This window comes from Xenia sp. Carnegie-2017, unplaced genomic scaffold (genome assembly GCF_021976095.1).
Source record: "Xenia sp. Carnegie-2017 unplaced genomic scaffold, XeniaSp_v1 HiC_scaffold_2, whole genome shotgun sequence".
Taxonomy (NCBI): domain Eukaryota; kingdom Metazoa; phylum Cnidaria; class Anthozoa; order Malacalcyonacea; family Xeniidae; genus Xenia; species Xenia sp. Carnegie-2017.
In genome coordinates this window covers 4,262,572-4,280,621 of record NW_025813482.1, presented here as the reverse complement: position 1 = coordinate 4,280,621, position 18,050 = coordinate 4,262,572, and the positions used below count along the sequence as shown (strand labels likewise).

The following is an 18,050-nucleotide window of genomic DNA, read 5'->3' as shown; positions in this document are numbered from 1 at the left end:
GTTTTAAGTGCATTCGGCTCATGTAAAATGCGAAGTTTGAAACAGGCCTCATCTCAATTTCTTATGTCTTTAAGGCATTCGGCGCATGTGAAATGCGAAATTTGAACGTTTACACTATACCGGATTACTATTGTAGCAGGTTAAATTTTCTTTGTACTAAAAGGTAGTGAAATTGTTAAATGTCAGAAACACAATCAAATAGGCGAAACCTATTAACTCAATAAGATTTTCTTCCGAACAGTAACCTTTTAAGCAAGTGAAGATGAGGTGATGAGCGAAACCCGTATGGGGTAAACGCAGCTTTAGTAAACCATAAATTTAAATTATCCTATCGATCTTGTCCTTTAATAAATCTCATTCCTTAAGGGATTGAATCTTGGGTTTGATTAAACATATATCTTATACCCATAAACTTGCTCGTGTATAATTCAAGATTCTTCTACGTCTTAGAATATGATTTTACAAAAAATGGTTGGTATACGTAATCATGAATTACATTTTTAAACATTCAAAAGTAATAACTTGCTGTTCGTGTGATGCTACAATATAATATACTTCAGTAATAATTGCAAAACTTCAAAGATTATAAAACATACTGGAAAACAGCAGGTACAACCAACTAATAAATTGACAACAATGTTGCTTTAATAAAGACATTTAGTGTTGCGTGTGGTCGCTTCCTTGGCAAGTCACATAAAATTATCGTAAATAACTTTTTTCTTATGAAATACATGAAAGTCACATGAACAACGAAAAACAACAAAAAACTAAAGAATACCCTTGAAGTATAAACAAATGAAAACATTTTATTTATCAATCCAGCACAAATACTGGTAGTATAAATAACCAAATGACAAGGCAGTCATGGTCTATAGTTTGAAGCATGGTTTGTAATTCCATCTTTTGTTGTAAATACAAATTATAATCTAATCCCGTTCGCCCATTCATGAACAAAAAAACTAAATTAATTTTTTCCGAATTCCGAGTGAATGAATGTCAAAAAAGATGTGTTCTAGTGGGCGCACATGCATCAAGAAACATGATGCACAAGATACATCAAGGAACAAAAATATCTTATATAAACATCCATAAGATGGCATACTTTGAAGATGGCATAAAGTATGCCAAAACATGTTTGCTCTAAAGAAATTTGTCGTTTATTTTAAATGTTTAATGACTATTGTGCTCTTACGAAACTATGCATCCATAAATGCACTTTCTCAATTTTTGTCAACAAGATTTTTGCCAGTAAGCTGTACTCGTTTTCAAGTACATAATTTAAGGAAGCTGCATTTTTTGTGTTGTTTGAAGTCTAAAGGCGACAGAGAAGTATATGATAGAGTAGAACAGGGTGTGTATGAAATTTGGGAGACAGTGATGAGATGAGCTTCAGGCATGATAGATGAACTCATTGTAGATGTAGGGTTGCTTCCTTGTTTTCTGGATCATAGGCAATTGATATCAACAGGCTTTTAGACATTGTGATATGTAGTGACTAAAGGAAACAGATAAAGACCACTTCAGAGATAGTTATGAACGAGCTCTAAGCTCTAAACATATGACAATATTCAAGAAAGTAGATTCCTATAAATAAAAGACAGGAAAAAGTATTTCTTTTCACTGATTATAGCTACTTCATTGTCTTTATTCCAAATGTGAATTGCTAGCTTAGTGTCATTAGTGGCTTAGTGTTATAGGTAGCTTAGAGTCATTGATAGCTTAGTGTCATTGATAGCTTAGTGTCATTGATAGCTTAGTGTCATTGGTAGCTTAATGTCATTGGTAGCTTAGTGTCATTAGTAGCTTAGTGTCATTGGTAGCTTAGTGTCATTGATAGCTTAGTGTCATTGGTAGCTTAGAGTCATTGATAGCTTAGTGTCATTGATAGCTTAGTGTCATTGATAGTAAGCGCACACACTTAGTGTCAAGCTTGCCGCGCGTACTTAGTTATTCGTGACAAGTGCGATCGACAGAATTTCTAGTGTGCGCCGAGAGATTCAGAACAACATTTGTCATTCGTGACAGATGAGTCTAATATCAAACGCGTTTGATATTAGACTCATCTGTCACATCCATCACGTGCAACCTTAACCTTATCCAGTTAAAATTATAAAATTGTCCAGTACAAGTGCAATGCCATTTTGCATATGGCTCATAGTTAAACTGTATATAACCTTACTGTCAAACTGTATATAAATCTGTATATAATCTTATTCTTGCCAAATAGTAAAATCAAACAAAACACACACACACACACAGTACTCTCGACGCTTTAATGAAACATTTATTATACGAACCGTCAATGGAATATTACTCTCTATTTATGTATTACTGACGAACTATTTAAATTTCACAAGTCTCAAATACAGAGCAAATTTTGTGTTCTTTAACAATATAGTCACCTCATGAGAGATAGAGCAAACGAATCGTAAATACGAAAAAAAGCTGAAAATATATAGATTAGCTGTACAGTGGTGCGCTGATTTACTGTAAAGTTGATTCGTACCAGATTGAGAAAACTACTTAATCTAGTTTATAACGCAATATTTCTCATAATAACAAATATGTCAAGCACTTGCTACTGGTCTACAACAACTGTACATATCATGAAATAAAATACTTAAAGTAAAAATTAATTATCCACTCAGTGTAGGGAATGGTCGCGATCTAAGTCCTATATTTTACCGCCTAGTTCAGCTGAAGCCTCCAGTTTGTTCTTGATAAACTTCAATAACGTCATCGTCTTCCATTTCAAGCTTTTAAAAGAAAGAACTAAAATACATATCATCTTCACAAACAAAATCAAATGACGGAACCAGCAGAATAAGAATTAACATACGTAGCTTGAAAAACACAGTTGATAAAGTTAAGAACTCTATTGGAATTATTTATGTTAAGAATTTCATCCCTTACGTTTTCTAAAAATACATAGTTTCAGACAGGGGCGGATCATTGCTCATTAGCCTCATTTGATAGAAGGGGTGCAGATTTTCCAAGGGAGGTGCATCGTTATCATAGCTAAAGTTGCAAAGGCCTCAGGCTATTGCGGATTTTTACATTACAGAAGAGTGAACCTTACGTAAAGAAAGTTTGAAAGTTAAAAACTTTTATTAAATAAATTTTCGCTTAATTATTTATTTAAATTTTAATGTTTTAGTGCCACCTGGCCCACTTTACTTAGTCTTACCGTACAATTTCATAGCCTCTAATACTACTACATTTATCAGCTGTAATACGAAATACTATTTTAGAAATATTCTTGGGGAAGGGGGTGAATCAGTGTGCATCATAGTCTGAATCAGTGTGAATTAAGCGCAAGAATGAACACAACAAAAAAGAAATTTTTCTTTCACTGTGCAAATGTTAGTGAGTTAGATCTTATGTGTTACAGTGTGAAATGGGGTGAAATTAACACAATAAAATACGCCGTTTGAAGCAATAAAACGATTCAAATGCGCATGCTTAGGTCTATTATATATAGAAAGGTCAGCTGTGATTTTATTGCTTTAAATTTTGATTTTGGTGAAATGCACTGTTGTAGTTGGTGGAAGGGATGATGGATACCTGTTAACACTGTAGCAAAGAAATGAGAGAAGGCAATCAAGATCATAAAAACATTCCATAACAGTATTGAGAAAATTGGCTGCATTTAATGCATGACAATTTAAAATCCATGAATGCACGAAGCAAATTCTAGAGAGTCAGGGTCAATTAGTAAAAGAATATTCACTAAAATTATGTTAATCATCCAAAATATTTCAGCTGTAGAGCCACCAAACCATTGTTTCACATAAAATACTGTTTTTCCACATATATGCACCACCCTGCTTTAGTCCTGCCTGACCGGAGGAGCCATCATTGCATACTATGGTATTTATTGTTTCAGCATGCATTAAAATGTCTGTTTATATATTTATATTGTTTTCTTTAAAACAAATGTTTCTCAAATCAGTTTTGTCTTAAAACATATTTATATTGTACATAAAGTTGCTTACAGACAAGCAAATTTTTTTTGACAAATTTTTATGTGGCAAATCTCATTTGCCCATCTGTATGGGAAGCAAAGTTTTCTTTGGCCAATGTATTTGTTCAAAAGCTAGCATGTCAGCTTTTGAACAAATGCATTTGTCATAGAAAATTTGCCACTTGTAAAAAGTTTGTTGCCTGTACACAAGGGCTAGCAAGTATTTGTCATAGAAAATTTGTTTGTCTGTAAGGTGCTTAAATAAAGACAACTCACATCTTTTGGGGTCTGATCATCATTTATCCTTTGCCCATCAAATAGAAATCGTAACGAATTAAGAGCCACACCCTAAGTGGAACATACAACACAATATAATTTTGCATTATTTAATAATATAATTATTGACTATAAGTAGACATTAAAAACAAACAAACAAGGATAATCACAACAACTTACTTTCAAAACAATAAAAAATCAAGGATCTACCAACACTCACCTGTCGATCACAAAATGCTTGCTTTAGTTTTTTAAGTTGAGTTGTTCTTTTAATTTTGAAGTGAACTTCTGTATTATCCTAAAGAATCATTTACAGAATTTACAGCCATATTCATGTAGTTGTGTCAAACACACTCCCCCAACTAAGTGTAACTTTCATTATTTCATAAAACACATTATAGTCACAGAATAAAGTCTAATTACACAACTGTCTGTAACTCAGTATCTTTACATAAAGGCAGAGCAGAGGTGTATTGCTAAGCCCTCAATCCAACACATCTCTGCAGCTACGCAAGGCACACAAGAAGATGGTAATCTAACAGTTATCACAGAAAAAAAACATTGCAATAACTAGGGTAGTTTACTGTAGTAAAAATTCACCTTTTCACCTCCATTTCTGCGATCACTTATCATTTAATCTTTTTTTACTGTACATTTTAAATTGGTAAATACTGCAACAAATTTTAATTTCTTTCAACTAATCAGACTTGAAATCCATGACTCGTCAATTATTCTGGATTACCACATTTTTAAACAAAAATTCTTAATTTTCACAATAGTAAACAATTACTTCAAAAATGGTTTTCAATCTTTGGATGGCTTGATTAAAACATTGTTGCTATGAGGTGCCAGGTGGGAAACTGATTCTCAATATAAATATTAGAGCCCAGCAGATAACTTTTAAAATGGCCATAAGCAATTTGTCTTAAAAATTTATTTTAAACAAGTTGCATTTTGTCTTGACTTAAGACATCTTCAGTCTAATAAGATCAAGGAAGTTTACAAAAATTATATTTATAAATTCATTTACATAATTAGATTGCATAGTTTGAAAGCCCAGCCATAAAGCAAGACCATTTGACAGAAATAAATAATGGATAATATTGTGCAACATATTTAAATTTTTTACTTACATAAACTTAATTCAATAAATTGGACTTAAAGTCAAAAATCTTAGAAAGTCTTTCTGTAAAAATTTGTCTCTCCAAAATTCATAAAACACTTTTTCAAAAACAATGATAATGTTCATTTAATGATTGTTATAATTTTATTCTCCGTGAAGAGTTATAGAACAGTGCATTAGTGTGTGTTGTTTGGTTGGGCAATTTTGACAAAACATCTTTAGCACCATTAAAATTTTTTGAATTGGCAGACACGCACTCCCAGAATTTAAAACTGGCTGTTCTAAACACTCAAATGGTTGCACATTTTATTTTTTTAGCAATTTGTTGTCATATTTGTGATGCGATACACTACCATGTATATAAGATGCAAATTATAGTCACTAAATTGATAAAACTGCAAAAGAATTCATATTACAGAGCAATATTTAACTACATACAATCAATGACTATCTAAAACAGTATCCAAGTGATGAAGAACTAACATTTATAACACACTTCAGTGTCTAGCCATGTTCAACAACAAAATCAAGATTGTATAAAGTATTCATTGGAAAATTTCATCTCTAGTGATTGATGTTTTAACAATAGCTTCAAAATAATGAAGCATGTTATTGATAGGAATGCATAAAAGTTAAAAAAGTTAATTGTTAAGTTTTTAAAGTTCATGGACCGGTCAACCCCCCTGGCGGGGATTAATACTGGCCGGTATACAAATGTTGTTTGTTGTTGTTTGTTTGTTTGATAGGAATGCATATTAAACATTTAGCTTAAGTTAGGTAAGCTTTAAAGAAATGATTTACTAATATTTATTCAATAGCACATGTAAAGCTTGTGAATATGCTATTCAAATAAAATATCCCCAAAATTATGTAGCTTCCGCAATTAGAAGTGGACAATCCTTAAAATAGTCCATTAAATTAAAGCTTTCCACATTTAGATGATACAATCAGTAAGACAGTAGAATGGTCAACAGATTAAATAAGAGTACATTACTTTTTATCTATTTTATTCTGATAGAGAATGTTGCCTTCTGAAAGAACCACTTTACATTAAAAAAATGAATCCAAACCTTAACAACTTCCACATGTAAACACTATTTTCAATTTGTAAATATATAACATTATTTATCGGCCTAATATTACAAATATCTTCTGTGTGTATCTCTTTTTTCTATCAACATATTATTGTAAATCAACTTATACATAAGTATTTCATTCATTCTGCAATAAAGAGGGCATAAGTATTTAGAAACGTAAATGCATTAAACAAGTTTAAGAAAGTTGTGATTTATGTTAAATGTCTAAAACACAAGACCCTTACACTTTTAATTTCTAAAACCTGTTTTACTGATAGTTTTTCTTTGGGGTTTCTACTAACATTCCAATTTCATTAATAAACACAATGATTAAGTTCAACTATCTACCAATTACCTTGAATAATGCATTCTATTGTTTGTGTATAAGCACTAATTCTCAAGTTAACTACCAACAACACAAAACCTGCTTATGAAAATATAATAAACTGTCGTGACTACAACAGACAACTGAATGTGAATTGGGAATGTTTGTAAGTTCTTAATGTAGCTAAAGCAAGAACAAAGGCCTATACTGTACACACAAGTATGTTCAATCTCTCTTGACTTTCATTAGATAATTCAATGACAAAGTAGTTAATTTTTGAATACAAAATAAGAAGAGTTTGTATTAGTGAAGTTATATTGATATAATAATCCAGCTTCACAATTTTCTATTAAAGCTGTATTACAAAAACAGATCAACAGATATTTGACTTTGAATATTTGACATAATTGTTTCAAATTGAGTTCATGAAAAATAAAAAATGAAACCACAAAAATAAATAAAATATAAGCACAAGCGTAACTATTCAAGTTCTCAATATTGAATACTTTACATGTTCTTTTAATATTACAAAACACGTGCACATTTTTGACCGCCATCATGGGAAATTTCTAAATAAACATTTCCTTCAAACCAGACCTTTTCTTTCCATGCGTAAATAGTTTAACATTTCATTAATAGGGCCTCTTAGGTAACAGATAAAACAAATATTTCAAGGGAAACTAACGGCCTTTTTCCTTAAAAAGTGTGCTTGAAGAGAATCTCACCTGGGCAATGACTTTGAGATTGATATGTTCTGACTCTGGTTTGACTTCCTGTGAAAATCAAAAGGCACAGAATGAAGAAGAGAAAATTTTGAATCATCAGTGTTACTTAATAAACTAAACCTTATTTTCTTCAGACATTTTTTGGGCTGCTCAAAAGTTAATATATAAATTCTACTCAACAAATCTTTTCGTAATTCCACAACCCTTGGCCAAACAAAATAGACTAGCAGAAAACCACCAGAGCATCATGGGATACCGGTACCCCGCGCATTTTACTAATACACGAATATGGAAATGTATAAAAGCAAAATTATTGCAGGGAAAAGAAAAAAATTGTAAATTTACGTTAAGCTTCTTTTGTAAAATATAACACGGAATGATCTTCACATCAGATCTATACCTCAAACTGAATAGACCATTCACTCGATTTCTTTGTTCAATTGATGGTTGATGGTTGATGGATACTTCTCTGTATCCATCAACCATCCTCCGGCGCTTCAGTGACGTAGTAACACGAAACACATATATTGTCATAAAACAGTAACTCCAATTGGTACTTTTCCCCATGTTTAGTAAGAACTTTCAAACCACGAGTTCATTATTTCAACCTGGATGCAGAATGGAACCTATTTCATTGTGATTTCATGACATGCATCATTCATTCATGGCTGAACAACGCCAAATATACAAAGACAGAGCACGTTGTCTCACAGTGAACGAGTCAATGAAACTTAAAGAGGATTGCATTACTGTGTCAGATTTTAAAAAAAAGAAGCTTGAAGATGATGCCCAACGTAATTGGGATTTGTTCTACAAACGCAACTCAACAAAGTTTTTTAAAGATAGACACTGGACCTGTCGAGAATTCAAAGAACTTTGTTTAAATGAAGGTAGTTCTAGTTAAGTCCCATGACGATAAAGCCACCCCCTCTTTCACCCCTCCCCAACCTCTAAACCTGTTCTCCCTAAACTTGGTGAAATACACTCATTCATGGACAAGTTGTATTTTTTCTTGAAGAACTTGTTGGGAAAACATTACTCGAGGTTGGCTGTGGTGTTGGGAATACCATATTTCCTTTATTACAAGAAATACCATCAATGTTCATTCATGCTTGTGACTTTTCTAAAAGAGCAGTAGCTTTTGTTGAGGTAAGCTTTTAGTATGGCACATTTGGGTCACAATTGAATACCAGACTCAAATGTACTATACAAAACTTCAATTTTCTTATTTTAGCAAAATCCATGTTTTGATTCAAACAAGATAAATGTCTTCAACTGTGATATTACACAAGATCAGCTTACTAGAAATATGAACACTGACTCTGCTGATATTGTCACAATCATTTTTGTTTTGTCCAGTATATCACCTGGTAAAATGTTGACAGCATTGAAGAATATTGCCATAGTAAGTTTTATATCATTTGATAACTATTTTGAACATTGTAATACTTTAGTTTTATGATCATATGATAATGTGCATGCATGAAAATCAGAAAAATGCACAGTTGGCATTTTTTTTTAAAAAAGTTAATTATTATATGAAGAGGCGAGCTATTGTTCTGTGGCACTTACAATACGTGATGTTGTCATGTTGCTTTGTATGGTTTGAAACTTTTTCTCTAGCAAATTCAACCATTTTCCCCGGGAAAGGATGTTTCAACCATAATTTCCAATCATACAACATTGTCATTTATTGATGATGAATCTTTCTTAGGTTCTCAAACCAGGAGGAATGGTATTGTTTCGTGACTATGGCTTGCATGATCATGCAATGTTAAGATTTTCTAAAGGTCATAAAATTGAAGAAAATTTTTATGTTCGTCAAGATGGCACAAGAGCTTTTTATTTTACTCCAGGTATATTCAACACGTTGAATTTGACATTGTTTAATTCTGAAATTAGAAGCAACTACAACCACATCTTGTAGTGAACAATATTATATGGCTTTGAAGAATTTTTATTTTAAAGTGATTACTTTCTAGAAACTTGCCATATGCAAGGGCCAGCATTCTTTTATATTTTGTAGAACTAGTTTTGTAATCCCAATTTTTTTGCCTTGAGTGATGGGAAACTTGCTATCGTAATAATTCTGATGATGGATGCTAATATGAAAAAGCAACACTTTTTGATACTACTTAAATTTCCACTGTTATATAACTATCAAATCAAAGACTTTTTTATTAAGTTGTAAATTTTTATGGAAAATCTTGGTATAAAATCATATCAAATTTTAATCGTTATAATTTCAGAATATTTAACTAAGCTTTTCACTGATGCTGGGTATAAGGTTGCTGAATGTCACTATGTACAACGAAGAACTGTTAACAAGAAAGAAGGCATTGATGTCCTTCGAATATTTGTACAAGGAAAATTTGTTAAAACAAGTAATAATACAAGTTAAATGCATCCCTAGTTTTTTCCTACCTCAGCACATAGGCCTTGGTATATTTATGATATAAAAAATTTGTAATTAACTTCCAGATTAGTTCTACAAACCCTGTTCATGATAATCAGCTGTGATTGACATAGTGTTACAGTAGTATATATAAATAAAGTTTTTGATTCTATCTATCTCGTATGAATCAACAAATTGTACATAAATGTTTGGCACATATGATTCCTTAAAACTATAACTTGTTTCAAGTATGTCTGTACAAAAAGTTGCTCAATAAAACAAAGACAACCAGTCAATACTAATCTTGCTACTGACCCAGTTACGAAACCCCTCGTACATTCATCACCGGATACTTAGCTAAGACTTTTATTGTCGATGTCAGATTGAACGGCGGTGTTAAACCTCAATTTGTGCCCATCAAAAATCGTCAGATGAAGTGCTTTCTTTACGTACAGTTGAAGCAAAAGAAAAATGAACGTTATCAACAACCATAATCCATTTTGACCGTACACAACAAGAATGGTTCCGTGCGATACTTTTAGAAATCAACTAGAGTCGTCAGTTGCTCCGTCGTCCTTTCCAAAAACACGATGTATTATTATTTGATTATCAGCTCCACCACTGACGACAAACTGTACAAAAGACATTTATAACAATGATAAGACTTGATTACGGCTTTTAAAAACAATTGATTTCATGAAAATTATAATGCAAGCCTTTAAAAATTAAGATTTTCCAAAGTTGGGAAAAAACCAATAATTTGTCACTGACAAAGCTCAGAGTACGATTTGCGCCGAGCCCAAATGTAATTGAATGACAGAGTACTTTTTACCTCTTCTATCGTCCAATCAACGCACATAACTTTATCATTGTGTCCTCGGAGTTTATGCAAAGGTGTTGTTGGGCTGTAAATTACGAGGAAATGATGAGTGAAACAACAAAACAACTCACTTCAGTCTTTTCAAACCTTCTGGTATCCCATAATAACAACATTTTATCATAAGAGCCGGAGATAAGCATGTGTTGATTGTTTGGCGACCAATATAAACAAGAAATCCAACCATCGTGTGACGTCAAAGCCTTCTGAAATACAGCACCATCTAAAAAAATTCCCTGATTTGATTAGCTACTTTAGTATTATAGATAGTGAAAAAAATGTTTTTAACCTCGTATCCTGTGGTCCCACAATCTTACATGTCTATCTGCTCCTCCTGATGCAATTAACTTTGAGTGAGCTGAATAAGAAATGCAATTGAAAGCTTTTCCTCCAGTCTAAATATAAAATTACAAACTCAATGACAAAAAGTCGACTCTTTTTCTGTCCAAATATAAATATAAAGAGAAGAATAGAATAAACAGCAATTTATATGACCAAAGTATGTTTGTTAATGCCGGAGTTGGCATCCCAGACACGGATCGTATGGTCCCAGCTACAACTAAGTATTTCGCTCTCCTCCGACCACAAAACTGAGGATACTGCCTCTGTATGTCCAGTCATTGTCATCAAAGGCGTCTACAAAATATTCATAAATGCTAATTTTTAGACTGGCCGTTTATTTAAGTTAAAACGTTGGTTCAGTAGAGGATCTTTTTTACTAACATACATTGTAGTAAAACGACTACAATAGGCAATGGCAGCGCTTAGCAATATTTTCAATACTTGGGGAAGCTAAAGTTCAGTTGTTTTATGGTCCCTTCAAAGCAAAGGAAATCGAAGAGAAGTTAGAATACACTATGCCATCGAAGCTACGTTTATGTGATCATTAATCAAAATAGTCGTAAGTAATCCCTCGGAAAGAAATAAGTTTCAAATGATTAATTGTACAATGAAAAACAGTCACAAGTAATCACTTGCTTAGAAACTACGTAGGTTAAGGTGATCATTTGAATGGAGCACATGTTTCATCAATGTTTTAACACTTTCTTTCATAACAATATCCTCGATTACCCTGGTTATGTTTCTTTTGTGTCCCAATTCAGTCTTTGACTTCTTTTTAGTGCCTTCATTGTCATCCAGATCATGAGTTGGCAGCAAGTCTAGCGAAGGTAAAATGTATATCATATGTGTTAGAATGAATATCTAACACCATGTTAATCTTGGAAAGAGATCAGGTGTTCATTTACACTCAACGTTAAACAGTTGACGGCTTTGATCATCAGATACTCAAACGCCCAACTGTCAAATCATTCTGGCAGTAAGGCAATGAAAATAAATATGCTTTACAACAAAGTAAGTAAATGTACTGATATTATAGTTACAACAATAGGAAAACATTGCATTGATCACGCCAAAATTAATAATATACAACATACACATCATCTCTATGACAGTTTTCATAAACACATGCTAAAAGAACTGACAGCTGAGCTAAGAAAAACCTCGTTGAAATACGTTGCTATTCAAGTAATATAAGCTATACAAAAAAATGGTGACAAGCACAGAACATCCACAGTTAGCAGCAAGGGCAAATAGTGACGAAACCGATTTATTTGTTACTGCCTAATGGTAATCAATGAAATTATGATAGTAGTGAGCCTCACCCTCATATATTTTTTTATACATAAACACATTTCAGAGTGTTCAGTAATGTATCAGTATAGTTTGATAATTCGAGGTTATGGCACTTACCAGCGGACCATATTTTTAACGTTTTATCCCAAGATCCACTGCAAAACTTAAAAGAAAAAAATTTATATTTAGACATATTGCAGTTCTGTCTCATGAAAATTTTATATAAAACGAACGCCGAGTTTTGCATTTTAGAGAACTGTCACTGTCCAAATGAAATTTGTTTGACCGTGCGTAGAAACATTGGCACGAGTTAAACGGCTGACTTCAATTTTAGCCTGTTGATTTAGTCCCATATGTGTCCTGCATGTAATAGCAAAACCCTCTGACAGCACTAGTAACCAGGACAGGGTAAACTATCCAACAAGAGCCCCACTCAATGCCTGATTTATGTCGATAAATTTTTCGTTGAAATTGAATCATAAGAGAAAGCAACTATCATAGGTTTTAAAACAAAGTTCGCCCAGTTGTCAATCTTGGTTTCGCTAAGTTTGCAGTTATAATTTCTCATAATTCTTTACCAATGTTTTTTGATTGTTCATTTTTATATCAACTAATACATCAATTTAAGCAAAGCACTATGATGCATTGATTTGCACGTTTGTCGATTAATGTCAATTATTCATTCCTGGTTTCGCGTTGCAAGACCTGTCGTTACATTACTAACATTCAAATTTCAAAGTAGATCACTAGCTACATAACATTTCTTGCAGTTATGACAAAACAAACAAGATTTACGAAATAAAACGATTGAAATTGGATTACATACCTTCATTTGGTTGGAATGAAGTGCTAGACAGTCAACGCTTTTTGTATGACCTTTACATACGTAAATACAAGATGAACGACCTTTATCTAATGGACACTATGTAAAAATAAGAATATTATATACACTTAATGTTTGCTCTCAAAGGGAAATAAAGAGTTCTGTTTTGCAAGAGTCTCAACAAGAAACAAAGATGATAGATTTCAACAGTTCTTCGATGAAATCAACATCTTTCGGGGAGATTGGGCAAAATGCAAAAGGAGACCACAGCATTTTTGGTCAGCTTTCAACCCCGAGTTCTCCTTCTCCCAAGGGTTTTCTTGGTCCGTATGTGGTTGAAACACAGCAAACATCCTTTATTCTCGATCGATTATTTTATGATATACATTAAATTGTCATATTACAGTCAAATGTAAATGAAATTATGTAGATGAAAAAAGAGAAGAAATTGTGATAAACCAAGCAAAAATAAAGATAAATTGCTCACCTCGCAAATTTTTATAGTTTGATCAAGAGACGATGAAACAAAATATGCTTTTTCTTTTTCTAAAGATACACACATGTGACAAAGTTATTTTTCTTCCTTCAAATTAACTTCTTTTGCATTACTGTTACCTTTCCGAATCCATGCAACAGCTTTGATCGCCTGTGCATGCTCATTTATAGAGTTCAGACAATTTCCTGGGATAGGGAAAAATTACCAAAAAATTAACTTATGTAATTGAAGCTTCTTGCAATATTTAGTTAACATGATTGAAAGAAGATGAAAATTAAAAATACTAGAGGATGAATACCTTTGAAATCCCATAAATAAACCATGTTATCATAGCTTCCCGATAGAATACTGTAGGAAATGGGGAAAACTTTCATAATTATGCTTCAAGTGAACATTTCACAAAATATCGAGCGTATAAGTTCCTTTTTTCATAGCTTAAAAAAACGAGTTATTTCGTTTTTGGCCCGACGGTCGTAATTTAAGGAAACAAAATTTACGGATGCATAGGTAACTGTAGTTATATTTTACACACTTATCTTTGCAAAACATTTTGTTTATTAATTTCAGTCAACTTCTCTACGAAAACTGCTTGGATTGGTTATAGTCTGCAGTCTATAGCCACTGTCTTTCAATTCAACATATTTTAGGGTTTTTCTCTAGTCTGGGTAGTACCTCTTTAATTTAAATTAATGATAATACCTTTCAAGGCAGTTCATGATAAATGAAAGTGCTTTCATAAATTTACCTGTCACAACAGTATTACGTATCTCAATTAAATTTATCATTCTGTATTTCTTTTTATGTTCACTTGTGTAAAATCAAATGATATTTACTAACATACAACGCACAATATTTCATGAAATGTCGAACATCAGGTGGGGGAGGATGTCTTTTTACATACAGCTACCAAAAATTGTACTATTTTATTCTGGCCGAAGATGGGGCAACAGTATGAAAGCATGATTCCCCCCCCCCAAAAATACAAAACATACCAATCATCTGACACAGCAACTGAGCTGATCCAATCATTTTGCAGTATCATTTTTTCAGGCCAAGGAGAAGCTTGTTTTTCAATGTATTCAATTTCAACTATATTTTCCTACATGTATATAATATATGAATTTAAAACATATAAGTTCAAGTTAGAAAAACATAGGTATGTATACCAATATGCGAGAAATTTTATGGATTAGGACAGTGTGCGAATTAGTTCAGAAAAAACAATGTGCAATTTTTTTGACAAAAGTGTTTCTTTAGAGGCATAATCAAATCGATATTACGTTAGTTACTATATAGCGCTAATTGCTAAATTAATATTTTTAAATGTGAACAAATTCATATGATTTACGACAGTGTTTTTCGTTAAAACCGCTGATTTTTGCACCTCTTTTGAAAAAGTGATGTGCAATTGTTTTCATTTTAGCTAAAACGATGTGCAAACTGCACATTGCACACCATTAATTCGCACACTGGATTAGGAATATCCAAAAGGGGCATTTTAATAGAGCTGCCGAAAAAAAACACATATCATAAGTAAAGCATTCAACAATCTTGATTTTGCAACTGGCTTTTGTGTTAAAATATGGCCTCTTTCTGATGTCCTTGTAGTGGTAATTTGATTCTTCATACAAGGAAGAGATGTTTTAAATTTACATGATGTTTTCTCATGTCAAGCCTTACAAGTAAACTTTGGAGTTTTATTCCAAAGTAAATGCTTCCCACCACTACACACAGCATTCAATTTCTTCAAAAGTTGATAAATGTTCTCAGCATGTACTAGACAAAATATCTTTTGTCAATGTATGCCGACTTTTTAGTCAATAAAGTGATTGCAATGGCAAAAATTATGTAGAGATAATACAATATCAATGTGTGCTTTTATTTGCTATAAAAAGGCAAGCACCAAATGTAGGATTTATATAAGTAAAATATATTTATAAATGCTGGTTTGGAAAATCATTGCATACCGTTTCCACATCTTGGGCTGAAATATGCTTTTCTAAAGTTTCTTTAACATATCGTCCACCAATAAGGAAATCAAACTCAATTTGTTTATCTTCATACAGAATGTTCTCTTCATAAAAGAAAAAACTGGAATTTTAAGAAATCATTGGATAGATATTGGTGTCTTAGTCATTGGCATCAATCCAACATGAATTGAGATGGACCCTGTTCATATATTTTATTACGCCATGATTTCTTTTGAAAATGAAATTGTTTTGAAAAGAAATAAGCCAGGCATAGCAGAATATATGAATTATTTTATGGTCCCCATCAATCAAATTTTACTGATGCCATGATCTCAGTATTGAAAACTTCACATAAAATTGGAAGATACTGCAGCTCATTCCTTTTAAACAACTTTGAATTTACTGAAAGTATAGCAAAAATTGACAGCTCAATGGCAACATAAAAAGTATTTACTCATTTATACCAGGTAATCTGTCACACTTTTGACAAACATGACACTGAAAACAAGTTTTTTGAACAGTTCAAAATAACATATAAATTAAATCTTGTTTAATTAATGTCCTTAATATACATACCTTGATGTAACAGACTGTTTATCAAAGAGGAAAGATCAGAGCAGTTAGCCGTTACTGGGATAGAAAACGGTGTTTGTGGTACAACATATCTAATAAGTAAATATAAGTCGTTCGTTTCATAGTCATTTAAAAAAACAACACAATATATCAATTTTTACAGTTAAGCAATTTTACAGTATTGTTTTGAAGAAGAAGCATAACTGGCAAAGCAGATGGTTGCCTCTTATTTCATAGAATCAAGGTACATTTTTATTTATCTCCAAAGTCAAGAAATTCAGAGTTTAGGTAGTACCTGTTGACATATAGATTTTGCAAGCACAAAACTGAGTTTTAAGCTCACAAGTCACAATTAACAAACGACCTCATTGAAACAATAAAGTGGAGAAATATTGACATAAGGTCGATACAAGTTAAAAAACTATTATAAACTAACTTTTTATGTTTCGTAAAGAAATTCACTTGAATTTGACTACAAGTGTCGACATTCATCGCATCTGTTTTCTCCATACCAATGATCCAAATTTTCTATGTTTTCACTCTTTTTCAGATTGCACCATTGCACTGCACATGAATATATTTGCACATGTTCTTCTGCTCGAATGTAATCAATGCATTGTTACTTGAAGTATTTCGCAAAAACAAATATGCAAAGCTGACAGCGAGCTGAGTGCATGAGCACTGGAACTGAGTTTAAGTTCCACTTTTTCCGGGAAAGCGGAGAGAAGTAATTTAATGGTAAAATTTAAAATTCATCGTTCCGCAAGACAATCTTGGGAAAACTCCATTTGTGAAAACTTTAAACAATAGCGGTCGATTCATGTGCACATTTATTGAATAATTTGAATAGTGACCGATCGTCTTTCATACATCGTACATAAATCTGTGAAAGAGTGTGTCTTCTGAGTTCAATATTACATAATATTTGTTACATTTGTCCAATCTGTCACACTCGCTGCATTCACTGGCATTTACTCCTTTTTAGAATGCATCACAATGCAGAATAAAGGATTGAAATTTTGCTCTACTTTAATGAGTTGTCGACTTGCTAACTTTGGGCTGCACACTAATGTAAGTTCAAAACAAAGAACTTTCAAATCAAAAGAACTGTTTTCTAAAGAAAATGTTTGTAAAGTCAATAAATTAAACAATTAACATGTTACGAAGTTAAACTTTTGATATGATACTCCATTCTCTAGTTGCTTTTTGTGCAAATGTACTAAAACTTCATGCTACAAGCTCCAGGCGGTAGGGTCTCAGAATGATGCAAATGTATTGCCTTAAAAAATGTCTATATCTCAAATAATAAGATGCTCTTTATCATTGTAAAACCATTTTCTCATTTTTCTGCACTTACTTTTGTCCCTTTGTTGAAGTTCTTTAAGATTTTCTAATTTCCTTAATACTAACCAACATGAGGGAACAAAGTGGAAAGTGAATTCACAATTAGAAACGTATTTGTTTGTCCTCGATATAAAACACCCCAAGGGTGTCACTCGACTTTGTGCTAGTGTATTATCTATGAGAATCGCGTTTCCTAGGTTCTAAACATTTAGAAAAAAGAACGTGGCCTTGCACCCCACTGTTCGACATTCCTGATCAGCTAAAATAATTGGTAGACTATTTCACATTTTTAATTAAGATAATTAGATTTATCATCATTCAATTTAAAGCACACCTTTCCCAAAGAAAGCTACTTTAATCTTCCTCGAAACACTTGGCATCCTTGAGAGATTTTCTGTTCACATTGGTGAGTATTGTGTTGTATAAAATGAAACAAATTTTCCATGTA

The 18,050-nt window shown here is 32.4% G+C and overlaps 3 protein-coding genes across 3 annotated transcripts; 1 reads left to right on the top strand and 2 right to left on the bottom strand.

The window, feature by feature from the left end:
* Positions 1–2,259: 2,259 nt before the first annotated feature.
* On the bottom strand, positions 2,260–7,736 carry LOC124440130 (small ubiquitin-related modifier 1-like). Its single transcript, XM_046990459.1, has 5 exons — positions 7,610–7,736; positions 7,490–7,537; positions 4,461–4,538; positions 4,241–4,312; positions 2,260–2,756 (listed from the first exon to the last, which is right to left on the bottom strand). The coding sequence occupies exons 1-5, from the start codon at positions 7,625–7,627 to the stop codon at positions 2,694–2,696; spliced, it is 279 nt and encodes a 92-aa protein (XP_046846415.1). The 5' UTR covers positions 7,628–7,736; the 3' UTR covers positions 2,260–2,693.
* Positions 7,737–7,776: 40 nt separating this feature from the next.
* Positions 7,777–10,056, top strand: LOC124440129 (tRNA N(3)-methylcytidine methyltransferase METTL6-like). Its single transcript, XM_046990457.1, has 5 exons — positions 7,777–8,379; positions 8,508–8,638; positions 8,724–8,894; positions 9,204–9,345; positions 9,739–10,056. The coding sequence occupies exons 1-5, from the start codon at positions 8,139–8,141 to the stop codon at positions 9,888–9,890; spliced, it is 837 nt and encodes a 278-aa protein (XP_046846413.1). The 5' UTR covers positions 7,777–8,138; the 3' UTR covers positions 9,891–10,056.
* LOC124440128 (ribosome biogenesis protein WDR12 homolog) lies at positions 9,900–16,886 on the bottom strand. Its single transcript, XM_046990456.1, has 15 exons — positions 16,695–16,886; positions 16,262–16,350; positions 15,683–15,789; positions 14,708–14,814; positions 14,014–14,063; positions 13,835–13,900; positions 13,707–13,765; positions 13,223–13,318; positions 12,514–12,559; positions 11,833–11,921; positions 11,257–11,397; positions 11,051–11,156; positions 10,852–10,984; positions 10,717–10,789; positions 9,900–10,516 (listed from the first exon to the last, which is right to left on the bottom strand). The coding sequence occupies exons 1-15, from the start codon at positions 16,766–16,768 to the stop codon at positions 10,430–10,432; spliced, it is 1,323 nt and encodes a 440-aa protein (XP_046846412.1). The 5' UTR covers positions 16,769–16,886; the 3' UTR covers positions 9,900–10,429.
* Between the last annotated feature and the right edge of the window lie 1,164 nt (positions 16,887–18,050).

Coding starts and splice junctions, on each gene's coding strand:
- LOC124440130 (XM_046990459.1), bottom strand. Junction 4,539..7,489: donor ATCTCAAAGTCATTGCCCAG/GTGAGATTCTCT, acceptor ATGATTCTTTAG/GATAATACAGAAGTTCACTT. Junction 4,313..4,460: donor AAGCATTTTGTGATCGACAG/GTGAGTGTTGGT, acceptor TGTTCCACTTAG/GGTGTGGCTCTTAATTCGTT.
- LOC124440129 (XM_046990457.1), top strand. CDS start 8,139: ATGCATCATTCATTCATGGCTGAACAACGCCAAATATACAAAGACAGA. Junction 8,380..8,507: donor AGAACTTTGTTTAAATGAAG/GTAGTTCTAGTT, acceptor TTTTTCTTGAAG/AACTTGTTGGGAAAACATTA. Junction 9,346..9,738: donor AGCTTTTTATTTTACTCCAG/GTATATTCAACA, acceptor TTATAATTTCAG/AATATTTAACTAAGCTTTTC.
- LOC124440128 (XM_046990456.1), bottom strand. CDS start 16,768: ATGGAGAAAACAGATGCGATGAATGTCGACACTTGTAGTCAAATTCAA. Junction 14,815..15,682: donor CAGCCCAAGATGTGGAAACG/GTATGCAATGAT, acceptor ATATACATGTAG/GAAAATATAGTTGAAATTGA. Junction 12,560..13,222: donor TTCATTCCAACCAAATGAAG/GTATGTAATCCA, acceptor TTTTCTTTTAAG/TTTTGCAGTGGATCTTGGGA.